General features: G+C 43.7%; 1 protein-coding gene across 7 annotated transcripts in view; it reads right to left on the bottom strand.

Moving 5' to 3' along the window:
• Positions 1 to 300: 300 nt before the first annotated feature.
• The window catches only part of Irf2 (interferon regulatory factor 2), a 101,676-nt gene continuing 92,867 nt past the window's right edge, over positions 301 to 9,109 (bottom strand). For all 7 annotated transcript variants that reach the window (XM_055593537.1, XM_055593542.1, XM_055593539.1 and 4 more), the window contains exons 8-9: positions 2,566 to 2,612; positions 301 to 1,509 (exon numbers count right to left, since the gene is read on the bottom strand). In XM_055593537.1, coding sequence (XP_055449512.1) covers positions 1,201 to 1,509; positions 2,566 to 2,612 — 356 coding nt within the window. In that variant the 3' untranslated portion in view covers positions 301 to 1,200. The remainder of the gene's footprint in view (positions 1,510 to 2,565; positions 2,613 to 9,109) is intronic.

Genomic DNA, 9,109 nt, shown 5'->3' with positions numbered 1-9,109 from the left:
TCTTGTGATCCACAAAGGAAACCATGTTGGTCTCCAAAAATAAATATTTTGTTCTGATCCACGATTATGCTCTAAGTAGACACAGATAAAACCAGGAGTGACACCCATTAAAAATTTTAACTATATACCATATTCATTTATTATCAATCCACAGGATAATTTGATTGCTACATGAGCTCATAAAAGTTTTTTTTTCACCTTTACAAAATTAAAAAAAAAAAATGTGCCACAAGGATGTAATAACAACTGCTGATAAACAAGAAAAGGAATCTTAAAATTATAAATTTGCTGTAGAAAAGATAAAAAACAATTATATTTTATTTAGAATTTTACCTTGAATAAAATATTCCCCTGTATAAAAAATAAAAAAGCTTGCTCTGGTTAGAATTAGAGTATTTTTGTCTTCAAATCTGGGAATTTGCATAATATTTCCATGACAGTTTTCCTTTGTACCGCGTGGCATTCAAGCATAGCAGATTAGAAAGATTTTTTTTTTCAAGCAGTCTTAAAATGGGACAGCTGTGGAGAAATTCATTTTCTTCTCCTCCTCCTCGTCTAAGATGTGGAACAATTGCCTTTGAGGAGAGGAAAAGGAGAAAAGGAACAGGGTGGGCTGGGATGGAGGGGTAGTGGAGGGAGGGGTGGGAAGTGGGCTGGGATGGAGGTGTTGAGGAGGGAGGGGTGTATAATGGGCTAATGGGCACAGAAGGGGGCGCCAAGTGTGCTGTGAAGGAGAGCAAGATCACAAGAAGGCCTATTTATTGTAAGTGCTTCAAGATAAGGTGCAGAGGCAGACCGCCACATGGCCAGTCCTGCCCTATGTACATATTCACAAGAATAAAAAATTCCAGCTAGTTCACATTTTCTTGCCCATTGTGAGGCATCCACTCCACCATGCTGGCCTTGACCGTAGGCGACGCAGCACCTCCGCCGCCCGTGTGGCTGTTGGTCCTTGAACTTGAGGGAGTAGCCCTGGGAGATCCAGCAGGTTCTAGAGATACGCATCTCCGAGGGGCTGGAGTCCTGAGTTAAAAAGAAGCTCCTGCTCGGGAGGTGGACACAGCAATCAATCTTCTACTGTCAAGGCTTTTTCCCTTAGATTTGTCTAAGATAGGTATCAGAGAGGAAAAAATAAAATACAAACAAATAACAACACAAAGCTAAGAAATCCCAACAACCACTGGGGAGAGAGTCAAAGGCTTAGCAGCTCTTGACACGGGCCTGGGTGATATCAGATGTCTTCTTGATGACACTGGCCCGGGTCTCCCTGTCCGGCCGACTGCTGCTGGGCGTGGGGGTCACTGGGGCAGGGAGGGAGAGGTCTGTAAATGGGGGCCAGGAGCTGTTGTAAGGCATTGGACAACTCTCCTCTTTGATGGTGACCTGCAGGTCTGGCTTGTTGGTAGAGACAAAGGTCGCCATGCTGGGCAGCAGGTAGCTGTTCCGTGTCCCCATGTTGCTGAGATACTGCTTGCCTTCAATGCTCCTCTTCCGCCAGTGCGGTCTCCCCTTTCGGAGAAAACAATCAAGATACGTACATTCTTTTCCTTCCATTGAATATCATATGCTAAACAATGGCTTCTCTTACTTTTTCAAATGAATTCCCATTTGCTATTTCCCCAGAAGTCTGGCCAAGACTATTCTACAAAGACACAAAACAAGGTGGCAATTTGGCTTTTAGCTCCTATGCACTGGCTTCCTCCTGGATAGTGTCCAGTCACAACGGATGGCCAACCTAATCAGTCACCCTGAATTTTCAGAGGGGGAGAGCAAGGAGCTCAGGAACAGAGCCACTGTCCTTTTACTGCTCTGTCAATGGGTGGAGTTGAGATGTGACGTCTTTGAGCTGCAACTGGCCTCACTGGTTGCCAGGCAGAAAAGGAGTTAAGGTCCTTGAAGGAACCAGATCATAAAATATGCTAGTCTGGGTACCTACTGTCTTCTTGGAATTCCTGAATTTGGAATATTGGGATTTAAACAAACATCAGCTTCTCCTCCAACGCCTTTTTTTTTTTTTTTCACCAACAGCATTCCAGCCACTTCCTGCCTTTGTGTCAGCCCAGCCTTCAGAGGGAAGCCGGAAGCAGGTTGGTAGGAAGCAGAGACTGGACACACACCAGCCTCTCTGCAGGACCACCCTAGGAGGAGACCCATCTGCATGAAGATAACTTTGCTCAACTCTTTTTGATGCTTACTCCTGTTCACTGCTTTGAGCTGGGCAGGTCATGCTACCCCTGTTGGCAAATCAGGATGTTTACAGCCATGAGAATATCAACATTTCCTGACCCTGACTTCAATTTCCTCTTCCTGCCATGTTATAATCATCTCTCTTTCTGAGGGTCACATTTTTCTTCCCTTCTGCCCACTCTGCTCAATACGACATTTTACAATTCAGAATAGAAAGCTAAGGTAAATTTTAAGTTATGTACATTCTCTGTTCCCTGTTTCTAGTTCTGTCTTTCTCAATCTCTGTCTGTCTCAATAGCTGTCTGTCTGTCTGTCTCTCTTACACACACAAAGTTAAACCCATGCTTTAAAACGTGAGACAACAGGAAGCCAGCTTACCTCTGCATTCTCCTCATCACTGGGCACACTGTCGGTAGTTTCGCTTTCTATAGAGAAAGAAAAACAGAGAGATATTTATTCTTGTTGCTCAAGCTATTCTGGGGCTCAGGAAGTATCTTAAAAACCTATGTCACACACTTCAGAAATAAGAAACAACCCACACCCTCTCCCTCCACTCTGTAAGATCAAACCTTTCCAGTGGGACAAGCTCGGATGCATTTCCGGTCTCTGCTTGGTCCCCTAAGAGAAGTGAGACTTGGAGCTGAGTGGCAAGGCTTACTTTCCAAGGTTGTGCTGCCATCATCCCTGCATGGCTAAGGGTGGGGTGCTGTGCCCGAGGCACCTCTTCCTCCCTGAATTTCTGTCCTCAAGGTCACACGCCCTCTTCCATACAAGTTGTCACAGCCAAGTCCTGACTCTATAAAATTCTTCTAAGAAGTTTCCCTAAATCTCTCCTCGCCCTCTCCTATTATTACGACCCTCCCCTTGGATTTATAGAGATCCAGCAGATACAGCAGGTGGCCATGTTGCAGATGCCCCAAGATCCTCACTCAATGTTTACTGTCTTTGGGACCTGTCCACTTTGGTGTGGGTAGCAGCTGTGGCTTGCTTGTAGCCAGCAGAGCATAGCAATGATGTAACTTGTATCTGAGCAAGATCACATTATCACGTAAGACTGAACCTGTCTTTTATGGATACCCTCTTGCTTGCTGGCTATGTTAGGAAGTCCCAGATGGTAAATTTAAGTTAAGGGCTACTTCCAGGTAAAAACTAGCAAGAAAAATAGGGATCTCTGTTCTACACTTGCAAGGAATTCAGTTCTGGCCAATGCGGTGTGAGCCAGCGGCTCAACAGTTGAATCTCACAGGAGTTTCACCACTAACCTGATGACAGGTTAGCAAGGCTCTGCTGCAAAAGACCCAGCTACGCCATACCTGGATTCCCAGCCTGCAGACACTATGAGTCGTGTATTGTGCTAAGCCATTATGTTTACAGTCAGGCTGCTGCAGAGCATAGATCATTAATCCATTATAAACCTGATTGGACCTGCCAGCTGGGAGACACAGAGAACAGTTCTTGACCACAGTGAGCTACAGTTACCTGCCACCTTCCAGAGAGGATTAGAGGGTGAGTAAGAGAGAGAGCACTTGGGTGTCTGGAAAGGCCCAACACAGAGCTGACACACTGTGCCTGAGATTCAACAGAGTCAACTTCAGTAACTAGTAACTAATTAACATGCACATCAGCTGTATGTTAACTTATACAAATTAAAAAATAATTACACTGAACAGGGTTTTTTTTTTTCCTTTCCCAGTGTTTACTACCACCGCAAAAATTAATGCTCAGAGGGTAAAACACTTAAAATACACAGACTCTCGTAGGTCATTTTGTCTGGATCATTTATTTTACTGAGGAGAGCTAGGCATTTGTGAAGAACCATGGCAAAGCCCAGTTAGCCAGAGCCTTTGCATACAGGTCTTGTTCATCTCTTACAACAATCCTAAGTCAGAAAACAGCTGCATCATCTGGCAATATGTTCTCTAGAGCTTTCTACCCGTTACTACCCTGGATTCAATGGCTCCAGGCCAGCTAGAGCTCTTTCCACCATTCAGAGCAATGCCCAGAGACCAGGCTTCCCACATACAACAAATTGAGGAACAAATGGACAAACTGTACTCGCAGTGCATTCCTGAAACAGACAACAAGCATATGAGAGCCACAAGTCTGACCCTGGGATGTTTTTGCATGATTCTCAGCCACTGTTCTCCAGGGACTTCAGACAGGCCTGGGAGATTGCCACGGCCTAACCAAAAACCAAACATTTTGCTCCTCCAACTCCTAACGTTCTGCCCCCAAACATCCCCATATGTCCCTATATATGAGTAAGGCTATGTGTAAGGCTCGGTCTTAGCTGACCATGATCTGAGCTATAGATACAAACTGACAATAGGCAGAAGAAATGTTTTCAGGCGGAAGAAAACAAAGACCAGAAAAGGAAACCTCCCTCCAAACACAAAAGCCACATTAGCTCAGCCTCCAGAGGAGGCAGGACAGCCACTCCCAAGAAGGAAAAAAAAAAAAAAAAAAGAGGAATGGAGTTGTTGAGAACCTTGCCAAATCACGGACTGAGTCAGCAGAGGAGAGAAAACAAAACCGTCCTTTGGATCCCAGACTCACAAACAACACAAACCGCCTTCCTGCTGGCAAAACTTCAAGATCCCCTTTCTATTTTCAAGCTTAGCTTTGTTTGTGCTCTGAACCCAAAGTTTCTCTTCCTTCCACATGCATCAAGCCCCCTCTCCTCCTAATGACTCTCCATAAACCCCAACGCCTTCCGTGCCTTTCCCCTTCAAATAAAAGCAAACACAGAGACATCAGGCATGCTTTGGAAGGCAGGAGATTCAAAGAGAGAAGCTGTCGACATCAAGGTCCTAGGAGCCCACAAAGCCAAGCCACAGTTGTTGGAAGTTAGATGCCAGGTCAAACTCCTTGCTAAGACTTTGAATAGACCTGGAAGGAGATAAGAACATTAATTTCTTGTAAGTTTTCAGCTAGAGGAATAAAGTTGCAGCTAGGTCAGGGCACACATACACTGCCCTTGTGTTTTCAGCTCAATTAGAGAGAAATCGCTTCTAAATTAAGTTCAACTATCTCTGACATAGCTCTGTAGTTATGGGGACTCTCAACTTTAGGAATTAGGTGTAAGGGTTTAGGTCTTAACTGTCTCCCAAAGGCTCAAGGGGTGAGGACCTGGTCCCCAGATGTGTGAGATGTGTTGGAAACTCAAGAAGGTGAGGCCGCTGCATTCACACTCATGCAGGGGACACTGGGTCCTCTGGCTCCTCCCTGTCTTTCTTTCCCTTCCCAGCCACTATGGTCTGAGCAGCCCTGCCCCACCGTTCAGCTCCATCACAGTCCCATGATGTTCAGCTCCATCACAGTCCCAAAACAACTGGGGCCAGGTAGCTCTACACTGGAATCTCTGAAACTGTGAGCCGCGCTCACAGTCTTTTGCTGTTTTAAAGCTGGAAGCCTCGTGTGTTTTGATACAGCAAAGTGAAGTGCATTTAAGACACCAGTTTCGAACTCAGATTGTTTCTGAGAAACAGGTCTTGAGGGCCTTCAGCCTAGGAGGTGCAGGTGCCTGGGGATCCCCATCGAAAGATCCCAAAGTTTGCTTTCAGATGGTGGGTTTGGTATTTTTAAATAGATATAACTATTACTGAACAGTTGGTTCCTAAGTTCTCATTACTGTTCTCTTGGTTTTACTCCACCATAGCCATTTCCAGAATGACTTCTTACATGACAAATGAGTTCATTGTAGCTGAAGCTTCCAGATAAATGTGACTGCCAAAATGTCAGTGTGGATTATGACACTTCCCCCCTTTTATTAGTTTGGATACTTTTCAAACTGACTTCCATACAGTGGGATAACAACGATTAAAGTTACTTTGCAAGAATGGTCAGAATAAGTTGAAATATTTACAAAGTAGTAGCAGATACTCGAATAATTGATTTAACTGTTCTGGCCTGTTTTCCTATGAGCAGCAAAGAGGGAAAAAAGCAATTTGGACTGGGATCTGAAGACCTCAAGGGCTCTTCCAGACAGGCAGTTTTAGAGTCATGTCACTTTAGCCCAGTTTTTAACATCTGCCTGGAGAATACATATTGGCAAACAACCTCAAGAACATCATAGGGAAGGAGATGAACTATTTTATGGAACATATTATCATATAATGTGATACCTGATATATTTTCTGGAAGGCTCTCATTCAACAGAATACAATTAGCATTGGGTTTCTTTCCATATAATTTCCTCAATTACATTCAATAGAAGACGCAACTAATTACTCAGCAGCTCAAATCAGTGTCTACTTGGTCTCCACACCAATGCACCTTTGCCTCATTCACAACATACATATGTTTTCTGGAAGAATGGTGGCTGATTGCCTGCACAACCTCTATTCTCTTGATTATATAACCAATTAATTCTTATTATGCTTCCTATTCAAACTTGTTTTCCACCTCCTTTCTTCTGAATTACCATCATGGTTTTCTTTTACCAAGCCACCAACAATCTAGTTAAATCCTAGAAAGATGAGGAATACAGCGGGTGCAGTGGCACACGCCTGTAATCCCAGCACTCTGGGAGGCAGAGGCTGGTGGATCTCTGTGTGTTCGAGGCCAGCCTGGTCTACAAAGTGACTCCAGGACAGCCAAGGCTACACAGAGAAACCCTGTCTCAAAAAACCAAAGGGGAGAAAATATGAGGAATATGGCTACATCAAAATACAGTGAGGGCTAGGGAATGGTGGGATTCCACAGAAGTAAAATGCTTATTCTATGATGCCTGAAGCCTAAGGTTTGATTTTCAGCACTGCAAAAATAAATAAGTAAGTAAATAAACAAAATGACGATGCTTTAATGCTTCTTCAGAATGGGCTTTGAAACATACTTCCCCACTATGAAAATTTTACAAACCAAGGAATTTTTTATTATCCTAAACCATCTGATACCCTGACAGTTCAATAATACATTAGGAGACAGATCTGCAAAGCTACACGTGGTTTTGTGATACTCCTAGGATTATATTTCAGTGATCCCTAGAGGAAAAGAATATGCAACAACAGACTCCAAATACAAAATGCTGTTTTCCTACGTGAGTGAAGGTGGCTGACATTTGGATGAACAGTCCACACAAATGAACTCTGCCGTGAAAAACAACCAAACAGCCTATGTTGCTGACATACACATAAAAGGTGAGGGTGGAGAGCTACAGAATGTTGTCTACACTTCCTGACGGGAAAACATGAACTAGCCACGATCAGTAACGGAGAACTTCCTAGCATGTCTTCAAGTCTAGAAAGGGACCAGCAGTGAAATATTTTGGTTCTAGTCAATAAACACCCCTCTACAAGATTCTGGAGAATTCTGACAATGAAAACAACAGGATGAACCAGGCTGGAAAGCAGGGCTCTCACAGAAATGCATGCTGCCTGCCATTCGGGAGCTAAAACCCCTTCCCTTTAAATCTATGCAAATGTCCCAGAAAGAGGAATGAGATTTTCATTCTCCTCTCCACACATCAGCTGCTCTGAGAATGCCACTGCTAAGGCAAAATGCCACTGCAGACAGAACAGCAAGAAGAAGATCTTTCCAAAATCACCAAGAAAACCTAATACAACAGGTAGGCCAGTGTCCTTTAAGGCTCCACCCCTCAGCTCCCACCAGCTGTTTCAGCTGGGTAACTCAGATGAAAGCCGTGAATCCAACCTTAGCTCCACACATACAAGCAAAATACCCTAGTACATAATGCTTTCATTGTTCCTGCATAAACATTTTGGTCTACTTCCTCTGGTAGGTCCTTTGACAGTCAAATGAGAGTATAGTAGGTGAGCCTGTGTTTGACTGTGCTGTGTGGCTAAGACCATCAGCTACACGTGGATTTATAGATGTGTCAGTAATTTTTCATTCTTCGTTCACATTATTAGCCTTGGAGTCCTCATTTGAAGAGGAGAGAATGACATTTATTCCTTTGATAATTAAGCAAGTCAATCCATGCAAGTTCTTACAAACATGTGGCGTAATTCCCAGAGCACGGTAAACACACAACAAACAATAGAGCTACTGCGACCCCGGCAAAGACCGAAAAGAGACGGACACATATAATTGTTCAAACTGTCTGACGAATGAATGACTGACAGCAAGTTATTTGAGAGGTTATAGGATTCCTGTCACTAAGGTTAATTCTCACATTCTTTTTATGCTCCTACCACAAAGACGAGTTATGATGTACGCTAAGTAAAATAAGCTAGTCACAAAAGGTTAAAGATGCCACTCCTATACAGCCCACTGAGTAGACAGACAGCAGATAAATGGTTCTCAAGATTCAGGTAGAGGAATTAGTATACAATGGGCACAGTATTTTAGATTTAGAAGATGAAAGATTTCTGGAGAGAGATGGTAGTACACATAGCCAAACCCATTTAACAAACGGCAAATTTGTGTTTATGTATGTCACCACAACTCAACAGGAAAACCGGCAGTTAGGGGATACGAGGTTAATTTATCTGCCGATAATTTACAAACAACTGATGTTGGGATGAACTCTGACATATGAGTCTGCGTTCCCACGGTGTGGCCTTCGAAGCATGCAAACACACCTGGGGAGAAGGTGATCCATTTGCTAGAGCTGGCTGTCATTTCCCATGCCCAGGCCTTTGCTCTTTACTTCTATTAGTTGCAAGCAATAACACTGACTCAGAATTCAGATTTCCTAATTGTGATTGAGTTCCAAAAGTTTAACTGGAGATGGTCAGGGAGTGCAAGATGATGTAATGCTGGTGGCATCACTCTCTCAGTCTGTTTCTAATCCTCTGACTGTCTGCACTAATTTCTGCCATGATGGGACCAGTCCCCAGGAGAAGTAGAAAGAAGCTCAGTTGCTCAGTTCAACCAAGAGCAGCACTGTATAAAAAAGCAGGCACGCAGGAAGAAAGGAAGGAAGGAAGGAAGGAAGGAAGGAAGGAAGGAAGGAAGGAAG

Source organism: Psammomys obesus, unplaced genomic scaffold (assembly GCF_907164565.1).
Source record: "Psammomys obesus unplaced genomic scaffold, mPsaObe1.curated_primary_1811, whole genome shotgun sequence".
NCBI classification, from domain to species: Eukaryota; Metazoa; Chordata; class Mammalia; order Rodentia; family Muridae; genus Psammomys; species Psammomys obesus.
This window is presented reverse-complemented; position numbering and strand designations above follow the sequence as displayed.